This window comes from Rhinoderma darwinii, chromosome 2, assembly GCF_050947455.1.
Source record: "Rhinoderma darwinii isolate aRhiDar2 chromosome 2, aRhiDar2.hap1, whole genome shotgun sequence".
Classification (NCBI taxonomy): domain Eukaryota; kingdom Metazoa; phylum Chordata; class Amphibia; order Anura; family Rhinodermatidae; genus Rhinoderma; species Rhinoderma darwinii.
In genome coordinates this window covers 109,995,220-110,016,187 of record NC_134688.1, presented here as the reverse complement: position 1 = coordinate 110,016,187, position 20,968 = coordinate 109,995,220, and the positions used below count along the sequence as shown (strand labels likewise).

Below are 20,968 nucleotides of genomic sequence, written 5' to 3'. Positions count from 1 at the left end.
GTAAACTACAATGTGCTTATGGGAAGAAAATTCTGCAACACAAGAATTAGAGAAACCTGCCTGCACTGCGGAAATTTTTTCCCATATGCATACATTGTCGTTTTCTGCAGCGTATATTTACGCAGTGGTAATACAATGCAAGTACACCACATGTGAGCGCAACCTAAGGCCCGGTTCACAATGGGTTCTTTGACGCGGAAACCGCGCCCAAAAACTGCCGAAATCGCGTCCCATTGATTTCAATGGCCGCGGTCGAAAAACGCTGCAAAAAACACGTTAAGGAAAGTGCAGGCACAGGGCAATGATTGGGGACGAGCGTTCATATGAATCGTTGGCTGGTGTAATAATAGGGCCCTTTAAGGGTTCTCTTACACCAGCAGACGAGCCCTGATTGTCTATACAGTACGTCAATCGGCACTCCTTTAGCTCCATTTACATGAAGCAATCGTTGTACTGTATGGAGACTAACGAACTTGTTTGGCTCAATAGTTTTCATTATTGTCTGCAGCACATACCCAGTTTACGTGGGGAGATCTGCTTCAGACAACGATTATTTTTGCTGCGCATAAAAGCTCTGATCTGCCGACAAATGTGTGTTTGCTCGATTGACGGCCGATTGCCAGGCTCGTGTACACAGGCCGTTTCTCCAATCTTTGGCCTGTGAAATGGGCCTTAACATACTGTTATGATTTTAAAGGGGTTGTCTCATGAATAATATTTATATAGCGCCAACATATTACGCAGCACTTTACAATTTAGGGGGAACATGAAACAAACAAACAATATCCGATATTACATAGTGACCAAGTTAATTTACAATTCAAACCAGAGGAGTGAGGACCCTGCTCACAAGAGCTTACAATCTATGAGGAAATAAGGGAGACACAAATTATAACAGTGTTTGTTCTGTACAATAGTCCAGCCATTTTTATACACATGGGGTGGTAACATAAAGCTGCACGAGCCGGTCACCAGCCAGTATCCGTGTATGACAGACATGAAGAGAAGGAGTGTGAGGGAATCTTTTTCTGATGACTAATCTAAAAGGGGGGCCATGGAAAGGAGTCAGATTAGGGAATGTTATAGGCCTGTCTAAATAGATATGTTTTCAGGGCACGTTTAAAACGGTGGATATTGGGAATTAATCTGATTGTCTGGGGTAGCGCATTCCAGAGGACAGGTGCAGCACGAGAGAAATCTTGGAGACGGGAGTGGGAGATTCGGATTATGGAGGATTTTAATCTAAGGTCGTTGGCAGAACATAGAGCGCGAGTAGGGTGGTAGACAGAGATGAGGGAGGAGGTGCAGCACTGGGGAGAGCTTTGTGGGTGAGAGTAATAAGTTTGAATTTAATTCTAAATGGTATGGGAAACCAGTGCAGTGACTGGCACAGATTAGAGGCGTTGGTGTAGCGGTTGGTCATAAAGATGAGCCTGGCTGCTGCATTGAGGATAGATTGGAGAGGGGAGACTTTTTAGTAAGGGGAAGACCGACTAGTAATGAGTTACAGTAGTCAAGACGAGAGTGAATCAGAGCAACAATGAGAGTTTTGGCTGTTTCCTCAGTAAGAAAAGGGCGGATTCTGGAGATGTTTTTGAGGTGAAAATGACAGGAGCGTGAAAGTGATTGTATGTGAGGAGTAAATTAAAGATCTGAGTCAAAAATAACCCCGAGACAGCGGGCGTGCTGCTTAGGAGTTATGATAGTGCCACACACAGAGATGGAGACATCAGGTTTAGGGAGGTTAGTAGATGGTGGGAACACAAGGAGCTCAGTTTTAGAAAGATTCAGTTTCAGATAGAGAGGACATGATGTTAGAGACAGCAGACACTGGTGTTTTGTATTAGAGCAGGGGGGATGTCACGGGAAGAGGCATATAATTGGGTGTCATCAGCGTAGAGATGGTACTGGAAGCCAAATCTGCTGATGGTTTGTCCAATAGGGGCTGTGTAGAGGGAAAAGAGGAGCGGACCTAGGACTGATCCCTGAGGAACGATAGCAAGGGGAAGAGGAGAAGAGGTAGAACCAGCAAATGACACACTGAACGAGCGGTCAGAGAGATAGGAGGAAAACCAAGAGAGAGCCGCGTCCTTGAGGCCAATAGTGGTGCATGTTAGGTAGGAGTCAAGTGAAGCCAGTCTCTTGTTAAACAGAAGCTGTGCGAATGCTGTGGGTCTGGCTTATCTAACCCCTAGGGCTCAGCTGATATCGGTGGGGGAATCTGGCTGGTGAAGGGCAAATGTAATATTACGTGGCAGCCGCTTAAATGATTGGTCTACCATGTATTGTATGTATTGGCTGGGTATATAAAGTAACTTCATTTTAAAGAAACAAACAAAAAAACACCCCAAATTTTAAAACAAAAAAATCTCACTGAAAATGGCATTTGTGAATACAGTAATACAAAGAACCAACTAAAGCTAAAATGCCCCCCCCCCCCCCCGGTCCCAGGGCGAAATTATAAATGTGATGGGGTATATGGAGTTATATTACATGCTGCTCTCCAGTTGTGCCCCTCTGCTGTTGATAGGCCACTATGGGGTCCCCAAATGGCCACAGACCACAGGCACTCAGTTTTGTTTGGAGCTCTGGCCAATCCAAAAACAGTGGGAGCGTCTCAGACTTGTAGTCTAAGAAGCACTGCATCATAGAGGGGACCCCAAAGCGTCAGATTCTCAGCAGAGGGGCACAACTTGAGGGCACCAGGTAATTGAACCACATATACCCAATCATATTTAAAATGTTGTCGTGGGACCGGAGGGTCGATTTTAACGACTGTCATTAAATCACCTGGCTAGGGAGTTAAAGCCTATTGGCTCATTTATATTGTAGTTTCATCCCAGATATGGCTCATGTCCAAAAAACTCATTATTGGGGCGTTGGTCCTTTTATTTAGATACAGAGAGATTCATTTTATAACCAATGAACGACCTTCATTGTTATGACCGAATTCTCTTTATGGGCCCTAGTTATTGGGTCCATTGTGCCCTTAATTTGGCCCATGTAAATGTCAGTTCCAGGTTGGTGTCACTTTTTGTAGTCCACCCCATGTTGTATATCAAGAATAGATTGGGATGCACTCCTCAATTGGTTGGCGTGGTGCTAGTAGGGTAGGGTTGAGAATCCCAAAATATATATAACCCCAGCACACACAAAGGTACACAAGAGATCCAGATGCAAACTAAATTTAAGTTTTATTGCAACAAGAGTGATAGTGTTGAGGTAGTAAGTGACTTGGTAGGACCTTTGGGCCGACCCTCGGCCTTTGTCACTGTCGCTGTTAGTAGATATCGTTGGTATGGGATGTCCGCCGGATCTGCCCTGTGTGACAGGACTTGCGCTCTGGGGTATCGGGACAGGTTAGAAATATACAGATCTGTGGACTAGTGAAGTGCTCATCGGTTTTCTCATCTGCATTTGCTGTTTGTGTTTGCACATCCAGTGGCAGATGTTCTGGAGGAGAACAGGAGACTTTCCATGCAGAGAGCCGGGATAGACTTGTCATTTTTTCCACCATCCAGATTTTTCTTTTCATTAAGAACTGTTTAACTGCTGGAGCCTATTTTGGTCTGTACAACATTGTTACATATTGACTGTGCTGAGACTGTTATAGTCTAATCTCATTCCACTAATAGTCTCTAATACAAATGTGAACACAGCCCTCTCCTGTTTTGACAGATTCCCCCCCCCCATTTTTTTTATACCGCAATGTAAAGGACTACTTTAACATGGTGATGGAATAACAGAACGTATAATTGTTAATAATAAACCACTTCTTCAGGGGTAGGGGAAATAATTAGCCCTATAGTTGCATATTATTGCAGAATCAAAATGTTGGGTCTTTTTCCAACCGTTTTTATACCTTTTTTGAAAATGCACTTTTTTTCCTCTGTGCATGCTTGCTGAGGCCCCATGCACACGACAGTATTTTTCGTCAGTAATTACGGTCTGTAATTACGGACCCATTAATTTCTATTGGCCACGGGCACCTTTCAGTATTTTTACTGTAGAGTGTCCCTGCTGAAAAAGTTATACAACCTGTCCTATTCTTGTCAGTAATTACGGCACGGACGCTCCCATAGAAGCCTATGAACGCTTCCGTAAAAATGGACGGATACGGATGTGCATCTGTAAACTGTCCCTATTTACGGAATATTGCTAGGTAGCATGTTGATGACCTCATTTGCAGCCTCCCCTCTTTTTTTTTTTTTTTTTTTTTTTTTTTTAACGAATCCGTATATATGGATCAAATACGGATGCAATATTTGTGGATACCAATCCATAAATACGGATCGGTATTTACGGACAGTATTTACTGATAGATGAAAATAGTCGTGTGCGTGGGGCCTTAGTGGGTGGGCTTTTTCTGCTATGATGTCAGAGCTGTGCTCTGAGCCAATCAGATGTCCTTCCACTTTTGCTCCCGGTCTACTCTCACAGTATGCAGTCTAACAAACTGCAGATGCACCCCCTCTTACACTATGTGGCCAAAAGTTTGTGGACACCCCTCCTAATTGGTAACCTTGGTGGTGGTAGTAGTAGTAGTAGTATGGGTCAGAAGAGCTCAGAGACTTTAAACATGGCACTAGGATGCCACCTTTGCCACAAGTCCATTTGTAAAATCAGCCCTAGTCAACTGTAGTGCTATTATTGTGAAGGGGAAGCATCTAGGAGTAACAACATCTCAACCATGAAGCGGTAGACGACGCAAACTCGCAGCACAGGGCCTCCGAGTGCTAAAGCGCATGGGGCATACAAATTGCCTATCCTCTGTTGCATCATGGACTACATCATTTCTAAACAGCCTGTGGTAGTGAGATCAGCATAAGGCTTCGTTCACATCTGGTTTGGGGTCCTGTTCTGACGTTCCGTCAGAACAGGACCCTGAACAGACACAAACTGACACTTCCGTTTCTATCACCATTGATTTCAATGGTGACTGCTCCGGTGCCCGTGGTTTCCGTTTGTCTTTTGTGCACCGGACCCGTCATTTTGCCAGATGCAATAGCGTAGCCGGAAGCAAAATGCCACTATACCTAATAAGATATATAATAAAGTTCCATATGCTACCGATTCATGCAAAGAATTACTTAAAATAAAGGCCCTTTTACACTTGACAATTAGGGCCATGATTACAATCAGAGGAGTTGGGGATGACACAATAGGTAAAAGTCTTTGATTTGTACTATTGTCCAGCCATCTTTTGTACAAAATTGGGGCGTACACATAAAGCTGCATGAGCCAGTTACCCAGCCAGTGTGTACTAAGACCAGGAAAGTGGATAAACAACTTCTTCAATCCCCTGCTGCCCACAGTATCTGCTTTTTTTGGCAGATTCAGGAGATGTTTTTGAGGTACAAGTGATTTACTCTGACTCAGATCTGTAGTTTTCTACCAATATTCAATCAGAACCGTGGGCATGCTGCCCAGAAGTTTGGGTAGTACCACACACAAATAGAAACATAACCTTTAGGTAGGTTAGTAGGTTTGGGGAGCACAAGACGCTTAGTTTTTGTAGGATTTAGTGTCCGATCTAGAGATAGATGCCAGGCACAGCTGACATTTACTAGTATTTTGTGGTAGAGCAGGGGTCATTTTCATGGGGAGGTATATAATTGAGAGAATACTAAAGGCCCAATCTGCTGCTAGAGAGAAAGTGTGTAGAACCAGATTGTTAGGAGTCCAGAAGAGAATTGGCAGAGATGAGCGATTTGGCGAGAGCACTCCACGCGTTCCAGGCAGCAGCTTCGAGATAAAGGAGAGATTAGAGACCACAACAAACAAATATTTATTCAGTATATGCTATTATTTTTCCCCCAAAAAAATAGATAGTCATTTTCTCATAAGGACTGTGAATAATCCAATACTAGCGCCACTGCTCTAGTCCTCATCACTATACTGTGGTCCTGTTAATTCTCGTACATTGACCACTTTAGAAATGATGATATGGTTGAAGCCATGATATGGTGAGGCACTTATGGATCTAGGGAAGGTATTGAACAACAAGTCTACTATTTTGGCAACACCGGCCCTTCCAAGTGTTTTAAAATCTGGAAAATACTGTAAGGCCCTGTTCACACTGAGTTTTTTGCAGACAGAAAATTCTGTCTCAAATTCCGTCTGGAATTTTGGGGCAGATTTTGGTCTGCGTGCACGCCGTTTGTCACGATTTTCACTGCGTTTTTCGCCCATGTCAATTGAGCGCCGCGGGCAAAAACGCTACGAAATACGCTTTCTCTGCCTCCCATTGACGTCATTAGGAGGTCAGAGACGTAAACGCCCGAAGATAGGGTATGTTGCTGCTTTTTCCTACGAGACTGTTTTTCCGCTCGAGGGAAAAAAAACACCTCTGCCTCCCATTGAAATCAATGGGAGGCTTTTTTGGCCGTTTTTGGGCACGGTTTCCACGTCAAACGAGTAAAAAAACAAAACTCTGTCTCCTAAGACAGATCAAATTTGATTTCTAAGTTTTTTTTTTTTTGTTTTTTTTTCTCGATGTGGGACATGTGAAGTCTAGAACTTGTTATGGATGACTCTTCCGCCCCCCCCTTTCGCTGTGAAAAAGGTGACATGAGGGCTACATATATACTTGGAAGTAAAAGTGCTACTCTAGGGCATGTATAGGGTTTCAGGGCTGTTGCTGGCTCTCGTGTTTCATGCCGGGGGAAGCCCAGATGTTCTGTTAGGAAGGGCTCGGCGCATACTCACAAATGGTTGGGATTCCCAGCTGTTACCTTGTTCTCCGGTTTCCCGACTGGAATACAGACATGGACCTCGGCGTGTCGGCAGGGTGTGTTTCCTGCTAATAGATTCCTGCTGTGCCTTTTGTTATGTGGCTTAGTAAGAGGAACATTTCCCGCATCCACATTTGATGCTTTTATATGGAAAGAATGTGAGATGTGTGGCTGTCCCCTTCCATTTCTCCACTCCTCAGTAAGCTTGCCTTTCTGATGATGGAAATGATAGTTTTAAAGGTATGTTCACATGGTGCAGATTTTTTGCAGACTTTTTTTGGGACTGTCATTTATCTGAATGGGGCTTGCGGAAATTCATGTACATATTGCAAAAACTAAACGAATTCAGGAATCTGCCGCGTGTAAGCATACCATAATGAATCTACCTGCTAATTAATACATGTACCAAAACTTTTTATGAAAAATTGGTAGACCACACACGGGCAGTGCTACATTATCTTGTTACTTGGCTCTGTAAGTGAGTCACTGTCTGTACGCAAGCAATACAAAGCCGAAAGCTGGGCATAGGAAGGACTGCCAAGTGATGGACAACCAGCCTTTCAGCCTACTCCTCCAAGGGCACCCTACTGCATCACACTTGCCTATGGCACCCAACATGATCTAATTTGAGAGGTTACTATTCTTGAACTAAAATTTGCCATAAATCCTCTGTCAGTCATGGGAAGTTGTATACGTGTTTTTCGTGTCATTTATAAAAGTATGAAAAACTAAATGCCAAGTGCAGTCTTTTCTGATTCCTTACAGCCTGAAAAAGTGGAAATGTTAAACTATCTCTTTGTCTTGCAGGCTTTTTATTAATGGGCACCCTCACCTAAGTTTGTGGACCACATTCAGCAATGGCATTTGATTCGTCACCGTTTGTTCTGCCTGGCGTTTTGCAGCACTTCAATATTCAGACTGTTGACACTGGGCAAGAAGATCCTTATGAGGACTTGTGTAGCCTGGAAAATGGGCGGCATTATGATGTAGTTCCAATTGTGGTTTGTTCCTTGTGCAGCCTCTTTGGACTTGTATATATATTTTTTGGTAAGTAAGGGAAATCTCACTTTCTTTTTAATATTCTTACAATTGTGAACTGCAATGAAAAATGAAAAAAATAATTCTCCTGTATGGGATGACCTCATGTGGATTCATGGTTACATATACATGGTTATTGTGTTCCGTGGACAGTAGGTGTTTGTTCCATACGGGATGACCATTCATTATTGATATTATTATTGTACATTTTCTACATTTATTACTAATTGTTTAGTCACATGTATGATGTAGAGAGTAATAATCTTGCTTTGCGGGCACTGTTTATAATCGGTGCCATCATTCAACATGGCTGCAGCTGATCTAAGGATTTAGTGCGCATGCAGGTGGTGGGGGGCCGTTTGTGACGCAACATGGAATTGAGTTTTGTGCAGTTGGGCACTGCTCATTTCCATAGGCCGTGTTCAGCGCTACTGAGGTGCCGCCTTCCCTCTTGCATGCATGCGCCAACAGACCTCTTCATAATTGGGTAACCGGGTCGAACTGAATTCAATTTCAGCTGTGTGAATATTTAAATCTTCCCATTATACTGATCCAGCACCCCCTGACAAAGCCAGGTGCGAAACGCGTGTTGGGATGTTGGACAGTGTATTGGCAGTTATGATGGCTTATGGTGGGTGAGGCCTTGTGCGATATATGGTCTCAGTTTTTTGATCACTACTTGTGCTGACTATAATGGTGTAACCGTGGTTTTATTGGAATAACTGATGTGCACGTAGTGGTTGTGTATATACAAGGTATATTTTGATATTTGCCTGTTACCACCATATATGCCCTGCCTTATGATATACACTGTCCTCTTTTTGTACTTTGTATATATGTGTTCTTATGGGTGTTTTTTTAAACTGTATGTTTTGTATCTTAATAAAGATTTTGTATTTTTCTCTACAAATCGGTGGACATTTTTAATTATAGCATTTAGGGTAGTCTTTGTCGGTTTATACTGTAATTTGTAGCATGTTCCATACCATTATGGTCTATAACGGCAAATTTCTTTCAGGACTCTGGATAATTTAAGACCAATGATGTCGACAGGATCGCCGACTATGTAATGTGTGTTGGGGCCACTTAAATGTTCCCCATCCACAGATGTTGGAAGAAAAAGGGATCAAACTTGTCCAATCCTTTGTTCCCAGGGGAGTTAAACGGCTGTCAGGAGCTTATTACCCCTCAGAAAAAAAGTATTCTAAAGAGAAATATACCAAATAAATGACAAAAATAGGAAGAAAAATAATCAGTTGCTGTAAAGAATGTGCTATAGCTCGGCATTGTGATCTAATGAATTGCCTCGTGTAAATAATTTAACCAACGTTTCCTCTGCCTTTCTCTGCAGGTTACAGGTGCTTCAAAGCCATTATGTTTTTGTCAGGCCTGCTGGCTGGTTCAGCGGTCATTTTTTTACTTTGTTATAAAGAGCGAATTCTGGAAACACAGCTGAGCCTGGAACTGAGTGCGGGCATTGCCTTGGGCATCGGCCTGCTTTGCGGACTGGTCACTATGCTTGTGCACAGTGTGGGCCTCTTCATGACAGGCCTGATTCTTGGACTTCTGCTGGCCACTGCTTGTCTGGTGGGTTTGGAGCAGTTCTACCATCCACCCACAGCCTGGATTCCTATAGGAGTGATGATGGGCTCTGCTATGCTCTTTGCTGTATTGACTCTGCAATGGCAGAAGCTTTTCACTGTGATTTCCACTGCCGCATTTGGAGCAGCTATATTGACGGTGTGCACCGATTATTTCATTGAGATGATGCTGCTGGTGCATTATGTCTACGACCGGCTCCGCCTTGAAGTGTCTCATCCCCTCTGCTGGTTCAGCTGGGTTGTTCTTGGCATCTGGCCTGTATTAAGTATTCTGGGAATTGTAGTCCAGTGTAAACTGACAGCTGAAGGCTTCTCACATACTGATGGTGAGTACAGTTGAATATGATATCAAAGTTTTGTGTGGGAGTCTAATAAAATGTAACGTGGTCACCAGATCCTTTGTCCAAAGTCCTCTGTCCAGTTAAGGGGTAGTGACATATACTAGTCTTTCTCAATGAACTAGAATATCATCAAAAAGTTAATTTATTTCAGTAATTCAATTAAAAAAAGTGAACCCATGTATTATATAGATTCATTACACACAGAGTGATCCATTTCCAGCATTTTTTCCTTTTAATGTTGATGATTATGGCTGTCAGTTAATGAAAACCCAAAATTTAGTGTCTCAGAAAATTTGAATATTGTATAAGCCCAATTTCAAACATTTTTAATACCGAAATGTTGTCCTACTGAAAAATAGTATCAATACTTGGTCGGGGCTCCTTTTGCATGAATTACTGCATCAATGCGGCGTGGCATGGAGGCGATCAGCCTGTGGCACTGCTGAGGTGTTATCAATGCGGCGTGGCATGGAGGCGATCAGCCTGTGGTACTGCTGAGGTGTTATGGAAGCCCAGGTTGCTTTAATAGCGGCCTTCAGCTCGTCTGCATTGTTGGGTCTGGTGTCCTCTTCCTCTTGGCAATACCCCATAGATTCTCTATGGCGAGTAGGTCAGGGGAGATTGCTGGCCAATCAGGCAAAGTGATATTGCGGTTATTACTCCAGGTATTGGTACTTTTGGCAGTGTGGGCAGGTGCCAAGTCCTGCTGGAAAATGAAATCCGCATCTCCATAAAGCTTGTCCGCAGAGGGAAGCATGAAGAGCTTGAAAATGTCCTGGTAGACGGCTGCGTTGACTGTGGACTTGATATAACACAGTGGACCAGCAGATGACACGGCTCCCCAAACCATCACTGACTGTGGAGACTTCACACTGGACCGCAAGCAACTTGGATTGAGCCTCTCCACTCTTCCTCCAGACTCTGGGACCGAGATTTCCAAATGAAATGCAAAATTTACTTTAATCTGAAAACAGAACTTTGGACACTGAGCAACTTGGATTGATGCCTCTCCCCTCTTCCTCCAAATGAAATGCATAATTTACTTTTATCAGAAAACTTTGGACCACTGAGCATCAGACCAGTCCTTGTAAAGGCTTAGGAAACCTTTGCAGGTGTTGTGTTGATTCGCTGATTAGAGTGACACCATTAGTCTGCAATCTTCAGATTTTACCCAATATTCAAATTTTCGGAGACCCTAAATTTTGGGTTTTCATTAACTGTTCGCCATAATAATCAACATTAAAAAAAGAAAATGCTGGAAATAGATCACTCTGTGTGTAATGAATCTATATAATGAGGTTCACTTTTTGAATTGAATTACTGAAATAAATTTAACTTTTTGATGGTCTTCTAATTAATTGAGAAGGACTAGTATATGGCATATCCAAAGGATAAATCCAACCAATGTCAAGCCGATTATGATCTGAACTTGTTCTCTTAAAATGCTTTAGTAAATCAAATTATTGCAATTATAAGATTGGAGGTGACTTCCGACCTTTGCAGTCTGAGGGCATGTTCACACACTTGACAAGACGGCTGAAAATACGGAGCTGTTTTCAATGGAAATGCGGGGTGTTTTACGGTTGTTTTTGGAGCTGTTTTTCTATTCAGTCAATGAAATACAGCTAAAGAAGTGACATGCACTTCTTTTTATGCCCCGTTATTTGAAAATGAGGCGTAAAATAACGCCCTGTCAGAACAGAATTCCGTATTTCCCATTGAAATCAATGGGCAGATGTTTGTAGGTGTTTTGCTTCCGATTTTTTTTATTTTAAACTGCTGAAAATCGGCCGTGTCATAGGCTTTAGTCATATAAACTTTTATTTTACACCTGCAGCAAAGATCCACCCGTAATGTGGCCTCTACAGCCATAAAATGTAAATTCTAGCATCTTTGAAATTTGAAATGTTACAAACTATGCCATTTTTGTTCTGTGCAGTGTAAAAAAAAAAATAATCTGTTGCTACATAAACTGTCAAGTTGCTATTGATGGATCTGTTCGGTCTTATTCAGACGAACGTGTGACTGCCATCACACGGCTGCATGTATTTCTATGATGATCACACAGCCGTTGATTTAACGTACTGTGTGAACGGCCCGTGAAAAAATAAGACATTGTTTTTGTCTGTTTTCACGGGTCTCTCAATAGACTCCAGTCTGAGGGATCTGTGAAAACTGGTCCCGCACAGGTGCAAGTCGGCCGTGGAAAACTTCTGTTTATCGCGGCCGATTTCATACGTTATCGTCTGAATAAAGCCTTATTCTTAGGGTCAGTTCACACTGTTTTTTCTGCGCTGATTTTGATGCGGAAACCGTGCCAAAAAACAGCTGAAGTTGTCCCATTAATTTCAATGGGAGGCAGAAGCTCCCATTGGCTTATTTTTATTTTATTTTTTTTACACCACTTTAGAGGAAAAATGGGAAAAGGTTTTTTTTAAAAAAAAAATATTTTCACTATGAAAAAAAAGAAATAAAGTGAACACGTTTCATTAGTCCCTCTAGGGTTTAATACTGACGTGTTGCAGTATATTGTCATTTTTACAGGGCTTGGTGAAGGCGGATCTTAATATTAAACTTTAATTTTACAAGATGTGACTGTATATATGGATATTTTATACAGCAACAGTTTCTTAGGCTTCACGCATGCAGTCGTTTCAGGGCTCTGGGTTAAATGTAGCCATAATAGGGCACCTATAGAGGTAAATGGGACCGTAATGTATCGTCGTATGAATCCAACAGAAAAAAAATTGAGGCATGCTGTATTGCAGACTTTCTCTAGAAACATTGCTGCTAGGAGAGAATAAGTCTGCCATATGGCACCCAACAGAGCATTGTACGGCAGCACAGTAACTGCAGCTCCGCAATGTTCATAAGCCTGAATCAGAGAAAACTAGGGAATAGGCTCCCATGGAAAAAAGTGGAAAGTTTCTAATAAGCCTAGACCTCAACATAGAAACATATATATCTAGTGATAAAACGTCTAATAAGCCTAGACCTCCACGTTTTATCACTAGATATATTTCTAAATCCTAGTTTGACCAACAATAAATAAAAATGTATACTGGTTACATTTATCTTGCAGTTTTTATGGTTTTAGATATTTTTGTGATAGTTTTTAGTTTCTGTAGTGCATATAATATATAGTTTAAACACACATATGCAGAAAATCCGTGTTAAATGACCCATACATTTTCAAAATAAAATAGTTTTTGAGACATGATAAAAATACAGTTAATAGCATCAAAAATGGATTAAAATATAAGTCCTCACAGTAAAGAAAATACTGAGTGGGCTACTGGCCATAACCTCTATACCATACAGAAGTACATTGTAAATAAACAGCCATGGCGAGTCACATAACAAAAATAAACAACTGTGAAATAGACCATCAGAATCGATAGACAGAACTGGCAAGGTAGCCAAAAAATAATAGAATAGAAGTTAACAGACCATGCAATGTGGTAAAGAGTAGTGATTGCCAGGAGCCCACTTACACCCAACGCGTTTCGCCACCAGGCTTCGTCAGGGGGAAAAGGATGATCTATAATATATAGGTACCTAAAGTGAACCTTGAGGGTATGTTCACACTGCTTATTTTGGGCCGTTTTTCAGGCCATAAACAGCCGAAAAATCGAAAGCAGAACGACTCCAAACATCTGCCCATTGATTTCAATGGGAAAAAAAACGGCATTCTGTTCCGACGGGGCGTTTTTTTTGTTTGTTTTGTTTTTAAAAACCGGCTGCGTAAAAAAACGCCCAGGAAAAAGTGCATGTCACTTCTTGAGCCGTCTTTAATTTTCTCAAGAAGAACTGCTCCAAAAACGACAGTGAACGCTGCGAAAAACACGTAGTTGCTTAAAGAGGCTCTGTCACCCGATTTTGCAAGCCCTATCTGCTATTGCAGCAGATAGGCGCTGCAATGTAGATAAGAGTAACGTTTTTATTTTTAAAAAACGAGCATTTTTGGCCAAGTTATGACCATTTTTGTATTTATGCAAATGAGGCTTGCAAAAGTCCAACTGGGCGTGTATTATGTGTGTACATCGGGGCGTTTTTACTTCTTTTACTAGCTGGGCGTTCTGACGAGAAGTATCATCCACTTCTCTTCACAACGCCCAGCTTCTGGCAGTGCAGACACAGCCGTGTTCTCGAGAGATCACGCTGTGACGTCACTCACTTCCTGCCCCAGGTCCTGCATCGTGTCGGACGAGCGAGGACACATCGGCACCAGAGGCTACAGTTGATTCTGCAGCAGCATCGGCGTTTGCAGGTAAGTAGCTACATCAACTTACCTGCAAACGCCGATGCTGCTGCAGAATCAACTGTAGCCTCTGGTGCCGATGTGTCCTCGCTCGTCCGACACGATGCAGGACCTGGGGCAGGAAGTGAGTGACGACACAGCGTGATCTCTCGAACACGCTGTGTGTCTGCACTGCCAGAAGCTGGGCGTTCTGAAGAGAAGTGGATGATACTTCTCGTCAGAACGCCCAGCTAGTAAAAGTAGTAAAAATGCCCCGATGTACGCACATAATACACGCCCAGTTGGACTTTTACTTTAAACACACCCAGTTGGACTTTTGCAAGCCTCATTTGCATAAATACAAAAATGGTCATAACTTGGCCAAAAATGCTTGTTTTTTAAAAATAAAAACGTTACTCTTATCTACATTGCAGCGCCGATCTGCTGCAATAGCAGATAGGGGTTGCAAAATCTGATGACAGAGCCTCTTTAAACTGCTGAAAATAAGGAGCTCCGTATTTTCAGACTTTTTTTGATAAGTGTGTCAACATACCCTAAAGGAGTTTTCCAGGACTTTGGTATTGATGACCTATTTTTGATATTGATGATCTATCCTAGATGAGTGTGGGTTCGACTCCTGGCACCCCCACCAATCGGCTGATTGAAAGAGCTGTGGCGCTCTGGTGAGGCTGTGGCCTCTGATTTTGTAAGCGGTCACAGCTTTGTACGTTCGGTAGTGGCTGTGCCTGGTACTGCAGCTAAGTCCCATAACACTTGAATCAGTTGATCGGTGGGAGAGCTGAGCGTTTGAAACCCACAGTTCTGATATTGATGACCTTTCCTAAGGATAGGTCATCAATATCAAAGTCTCAAACTTTTTTGATATACGAATATTTAATCGGTTAATATGTGTAAAACACATTGTAGTCAGTTTTTCAAGTCCTAGAACCCGTTTACTGAACGGTTACCATCTGTGTGATGCTCAGGAGTGTGTATTGAGGTTAACAAGGGTTAGAGGTTAATGGAAAAGGTTGAAAATATATTGTGACTTCCTGCTCTAAGGTTACTGTGGACTGAAGACCTCACAAAATCTGTCTACAATAATTCCTGCTGTGAACAAAATGCAGCTGCCCCTTGGACGTTAGAACTGAATAAATATCTGCTTTTTGCTTTCCAAAATTTAGTCCGTTTTTATATAGCTTCAAATCAGAGTTTTTGTGTCGTCGTCGTCTGTGTTTTTATGTTGTTTTACACTTGTGTCCCATTCAGTAGAACTAAACAAAAACGCTCTTCAATGTCCCAAAAAATATTTTGTTTAAATCACCTTTTATTCTGAGTTAACATCTGCATACGGCTACATTCACACGAGCGTGGCAGATTCACGTGCGTAAATCTGGTCCGCATGCGTTGCGTTATTGCATCTGTGCTTTGCGAGTGGCATGTGATGCACAAAAAAAAGTGCACCCATTGACTTCAATGGGCGCATAGGTGCGTGAAAAACGTACCAATATAGGGCATGCGGTGCGTTTCATGCAACGGACACGCGCTATGTGAAAACTCCTGCATGTGTGAATGGCCCCATTGAAATCAATAGGTCAGTTGTTTTACGCTCGTCTGAATGAGCCCTTAGAATAACTAGATTTTAATGGACCAAACAGAAAAGTCCGGTATGGGCCCCCCACCTTGTTGACCGTAAACTTAACAGCGGTATTGGAAAAAGCAGCAGAACTAGTCTTTACTTGAGCAGCAGCCAAAGCATAGATGGTAATGTTACATAGCCTACACTATGCACGAAGGAGAACACACTAAGCATAAAATACTGCGGATCTTCCGCAACGGATTTCATTGCGGGAAAAACCGCAGCATATTAATGTAGCAGCAGTGTGCGTCAGATTTCAACAAATCTCATTCCCAGACAGTGGGAAAAAAACCCGCCAAAAAAAATGCACAAACTGACCTGCGGAACGGTTTTATCAGCCGCAGCATGTCAATGCTTCGGAATCGCTGCTCTTGTGTTGCAGGTTTTTCCCATTCATTGGGGTGCTTAAAGCCGCAACAAAGTGGTGTGTGTTGCGACCTTTGCGGTGGAATCGGTGATTCCACCGCAATAATCACAAGTAAGAAGAAAAAAAAAAAAGTTATACTTACCCAGAGTTCACCGGTTCTTCTCCAGTCCGGCCTCCTGGGAAGACTCTTCATCCGATGTGACTGCTGCAGCGATCACATGGCCTGCAATGTCCTCCCAGGAGGTCGGACTACGCACAGAAGAGAGGAAGGGAGTAAGTATGAACGCTTTTTTTTTTTCCGGTGCTGCTTTCTGCGGTGAAAAATCCTGCCACAGCAAAAACAAACCACAATGTCGTGCGGTTTTTCGGACTGCATCCCCTACAGTGTTCAGGGTGGATCTGCCGTGCAGCTTGACACCGCGTATCCGCCCTGAACATGCGGTGTGTGTGTGTTCCTACCCTGTAAGTGCCACATTGGAGAGAGGCATTACTTTGTTTTTACCCACAAGAAGAAATGACATTCCTGTTGCTGTAGTTACTCGCATGTAGGGCTGGCCTTAGGTCCCTGTGCAGCACGTTCTATTGATACCCTCTTATGGCGTACCATATACAGTGTGCAAAGAATTCTCATTTATCACCACCATACAGTGACCAAATTAATTTGCCATAAGGTGACCATATACTACTGCCAAACAATTGCCTAAATAACCCTGCCAATATGTAGTCGCATCCTATGCAGCTGTCTTGCTGTATGTTTAGGCACCAAATGTGGGATGGGGTGCAACCTCCATGTTCTTATGCCGCACACCCCTAAGTCTGGCCCTGCACCAATGAACAGTCCTACTGGCCTCTCCTGCTCCAAATAATATTATGGGAACAACCTTATCTGATGATGTGGTGTCCGGACACTGGAGGGGGATCTATTTTCTCTACCTTGTCTGTCTTATGTTTTACTTTTAAAAAAAACTTACTCTGTGTATGCGATTTTTACTTCATTTGACAGTGATTATAAGCAGACGCCAGAAGCGCCTCCAGCTCCTGAGAATCCGACAGAAAGAGGCCAAAAAACGTCAGAGCACGACTGCTCAAGAAGGGACTTATCGGCGAAAGGCTAACCCTATGAAAAGATACACTGGGGACATCCTTGCACCGGTGAGTCTGTATTAACAAGTCTAATTCTAATATGCGTCTTGAAGGCCATAAAGCTGACCTGGACTTCTTGTTTTAAATATCTGCTGCATACATGACGGGTTCAGCTTTTAATAGAAGATTTATTTTTAGATGTTCACTGCCCCCAGAGGACAAATGATTGTGTAATGACAACTGTTTTGGCCACACAAACCAATTTACATATATTTCTTCAACTCATCCGGTTTTAGAGCTCCCGCTAAGGTTTTTACCTCTAGGACTTAATCTAGACACTGGTAGTAATAGTGTGCTTATGGTTCTATGCGATAAGGAGCATGGTATTTTGATTATAAAGCTTATCTCCCTCTGTCGGTCTGTCTGATTTTTGATTTGTGACTTCTCTTGCAGAGTTACTTGCAGAGCTTGAGAGAGCGTCAGACTGGCACTGGTACATCCACGAACAGCCTAAACGCCAACATGCAGACTATTGTGGACATGGACTATGAATGCGGCTCTACTGTGCCCCTTACTGCCACTACCCCTGTGATTCGTGTCTGAGGCGTACTCTTGCAGGGTATAAAGCTATAGTTGTTTCAAGATGGTTGGGAAAATCGTTGGGCCTTATGCAATGGGTCTCGGTACATCTCGCTCTCTCATTGGCCAGAGCTGCTACTCATCTCTTGGATTGTGTGGACTCTATGAATGGAGGGAACGGAGAAGTCGTTGGCAGTTTGAATTGAGCGCACTAACCGTTTTACCTAAGCCTGTTTTATACGGTGTATGATTGGTAGACACGTGGGATGAATGTCTTTTACTAGTTCATTTAAAGAGGACCTGTCACTAGGTCCTAACATCCAATTTACATATATTACCTTTAGCTTGCTCCCTTCCTATTTCCATCGCGGTTTTCTAATTATTCTGCTGAATCCTTGTTAAGTATTTGTCCTTCGCTCTAATTCACAACGGGGCATTAACTACAGTGAGTCTTCCCAGGTGGAGCCATCTTAACTGCCTCTGAAACTGTCCAATCATCACGAAGCAGCTTATAACCAATCTGCTTGTTGAGAAGTCCTCTCCCAGCGAAGTCTCTCGATCACCCGCCTGTCCTAAGCTGCCTCGCTGACTGGAAAGTGTCACAGTGAAGACGGCTCCACCCAGGGAGATTCACCTTTGTTTACGCCCCGTTGGCTAACTACAGTGAATTACCATATTGGGTTCCAAAAGAACGGGGGAGTATTACTCTGGAACCAGGGGGGGAATAGATCAAATTGTAAAAAAAAATGGAAATAGGGAGGGAGTGGGCTAAACATATCCAATTTACATATGGTATATTTGGTCCTGGTGACAGGTCCACTTTAAATGTAATTCTGCCTAATGGATGAGTCAACATGAGTGTCTTCAGGAAATACCAGGGCTGTGAAGTCCTGGCGCAAACCCCTCTGTATAAAGAGAACCTCTGCACATAACAGAAGTCCGCCATCTGAAATGGCCTGTAAAGAGTGCAGAATTTGTGCCTTTTATTTGTTTGTTTTTTCCCAAATGTGCACAATATACTAGAGGCATCCATTTTGTAAGTATAAAGTCCGCCATTTTTATTAGTAAGGTACATATAGTAATCTCACAAAATGATATAGGGACGTGTAAACTTGTTGTTGCCTTTAGCTAAAAGAAAAATCCTATTGCTGGCTACATTTTCTAATGTGCCTTAGAAAAATGATAACTGATTGTTTGCAGGGGGTTAACTGCTTCATTTCTACACACCGAAGAAGCACAGAGGAAAATAGATTTGCTCCCTCCATAGATACGGGACACATCGTCTAAAGTTTCTTATATATTTGCTGCACAGTTGAATGAAATCTATTGTCCTGCTCAGCTGCCATGTGCGGCTGGTGGACTTCACGAGTCACCTCGAATGTCCGCCCCATGAAAACCTCCAGGAATCTTTACTAATCTTTGTTGTGATATAAGCAGTTCTTCTTTCTTGTTTATAGGTTTTGTACTTTTACGCTTAGTTCTCCTTTAAATATTGTCCGTCCTGTTGTACACTTCTCTTTTTTTTTTTTCTCCTTTAGGGGTCAGATTGACTTTTCGGATAACAACTGTGATCTAGTGTAGTCCAGCTAGTTTTATGTGAAATTTAAATAGTTCTATTTTAGTTAGGGCAAAAAGATGAAACCACTGCAATGTATTACACTGTTCTATAGCACTTTATTATATGAAGAGCTCTGTACAAAATGTATGTAACATGATGAACCTAGTATATCAGACAAACCTTTACTTTATGTATTTTAAAGGAATAGACCACTTTCTGACTCCTGTCCCAATAATTGCGTTCTAATGCATTCATAATAATAAAAAATTTCTACATGCAGAAAGCTCTGAAGTTATTGTGATAGGATTGTTGTGTTATGACGGTAAACCGTAATATTAAAGCTGCAAATTCAGCTCTGCTACATCCGTAAATACCCTTTCCCCAGTGTAGCTCAATACACCACCCCACTTAGTTATTGCCATTCTAGCTGTCACATGGCCATTGTCTAATAAATGTTAAATAGAACATGACCACAAAAGGCCCTCGCTGTCCCCCTTAGACTACTGTAGTGGCGGTGCTGGGGTTACTGACGGGCGGGTTTATACAAGCCATGCTATATGTCCCTTCCACCGATGCACTCTGAGCTGAAACAGGGCTACTCGTGTCCGTCAAAGCCGTCATCTTCTAGTTCAAATACTCCCTCTAGCTGCGATGTGTAGTCCCTGCATGGAAAATGTGGCACAATCCAAATATAAGACAATCATACAGTCACCCATGGAGCTCTTTTATGCAAAATAGTATTATTTATTTCATTTTTTGTCTTTTTCTGCACCAGATCTATGTTCTGTTCATCTCCTCATGGGTGACAATTTCCACTTGTCTTAAATGCTCAACAAACCTATTGTGGCTGATTTATAGACTCTGCCTGCCTGGTCAATCATACTGGTGTACGCTGTATAATAATCTTGGCACTTCTGCAGGACATGCTAAACACGGTTTTCTCTTACTTACGCCACTTCTTCCTTGACCAATATTTTGCCCCAGTTTTGCATATTTAAGCCCTGCCCCTTTCCACTGTCACACCCTTTTAAAAACTAGTGAGGAGAAGTATTTAAAGGCTACGTACACCTTTGGATTCGTTTTTTGTTTTTTATAAAAATGTATCCGTGTGTTTTGTCCAACTTTCTAAATACTTGTCATTTTAATTTTTGAGCTACAGATGCTTTTGTATCCTGTATACAGAGCAGCTGTATCTTTCGCTAAGACCTGAATCCGTCAGGTCAGCGGGACTGACTGGTTGCGTCAGCAGGTCAGACCCACCTGTTGTCGATCACATCTAAGTTCTGAACTAAGATGCAATTTATAGCAGCTCTTTCCTGCATGTCAGACACGCAGGACTCGCTAAGGCTGGGTTCACACGACCATGTTACGTCCGTAATGTACGGAATGTATTTCGGCCGGAAGTCCCGGACCGAACACACTGCAGGGGGCCGGGCTCCTAGCATCATAGTGATGTACGACGCTAGGAGTCCCTGCCTCTGCGTGGAACTACTGTCCCGTACTGTAATCATGATTACAGTACGGGACAGTTGTCCTGCAGCGAGGCAGGGACTCCTAGCATCGTACATCACCCCTGCAGTGTGTTCGGTCCGGGTCTTCCGGCCGAAATATGTTCCGTACATTACGGACGTAACATGGTCGTGTGAACCCAGCCTAACACTGATCCCGTCAGTCCCGCAGACTTGACTGATTTAGATCTCAGCGCTAGATACAGCTGCTTTGTATCCTGTACACAGAGCAGCTGTATCTCAAAGTAAAAATATTTTTTAATCGTATTTAGAAAGTTGC

General features: G+C 42.6%; 1 protein-coding gene across 1 annotated transcript in view; it reads left to right on the top strand.

Moving 5' to 3' along the window:
• Positions 1 to 19,463, top strand: part of LOC142742400 (transmembrane protein 198) — a 38,251-nt gene extending 18,788 nt beyond the window's left edge. The window contains exons 2-5 of the mRNA XM_075852102.1: positions 7,542 to 7,781; positions 9,124 to 9,699; positions 16,964 to 17,112; positions 17,497 to 19,463. Of these exons, the coding sequence (XP_075708217.1) occupies positions 7,592 to 7,781; positions 9,124 to 9,699; positions 16,964 to 17,112; positions 17,497 to 17,646 (1,065 nt within the window). The 5' untranslated portion in view covers positions 7,542 to 7,591 and the 3' untranslated portion in view covers positions 17,647 to 19,463. The remainder of the gene's footprint in view (positions 1 to 7,541; positions 7,782 to 9,123; positions 9,700 to 16,963; positions 17,113 to 17,496) is intronic.
• The last annotated feature ends 1,505 nt before the right edge of the window (positions 19,464 to 20,968 follow it).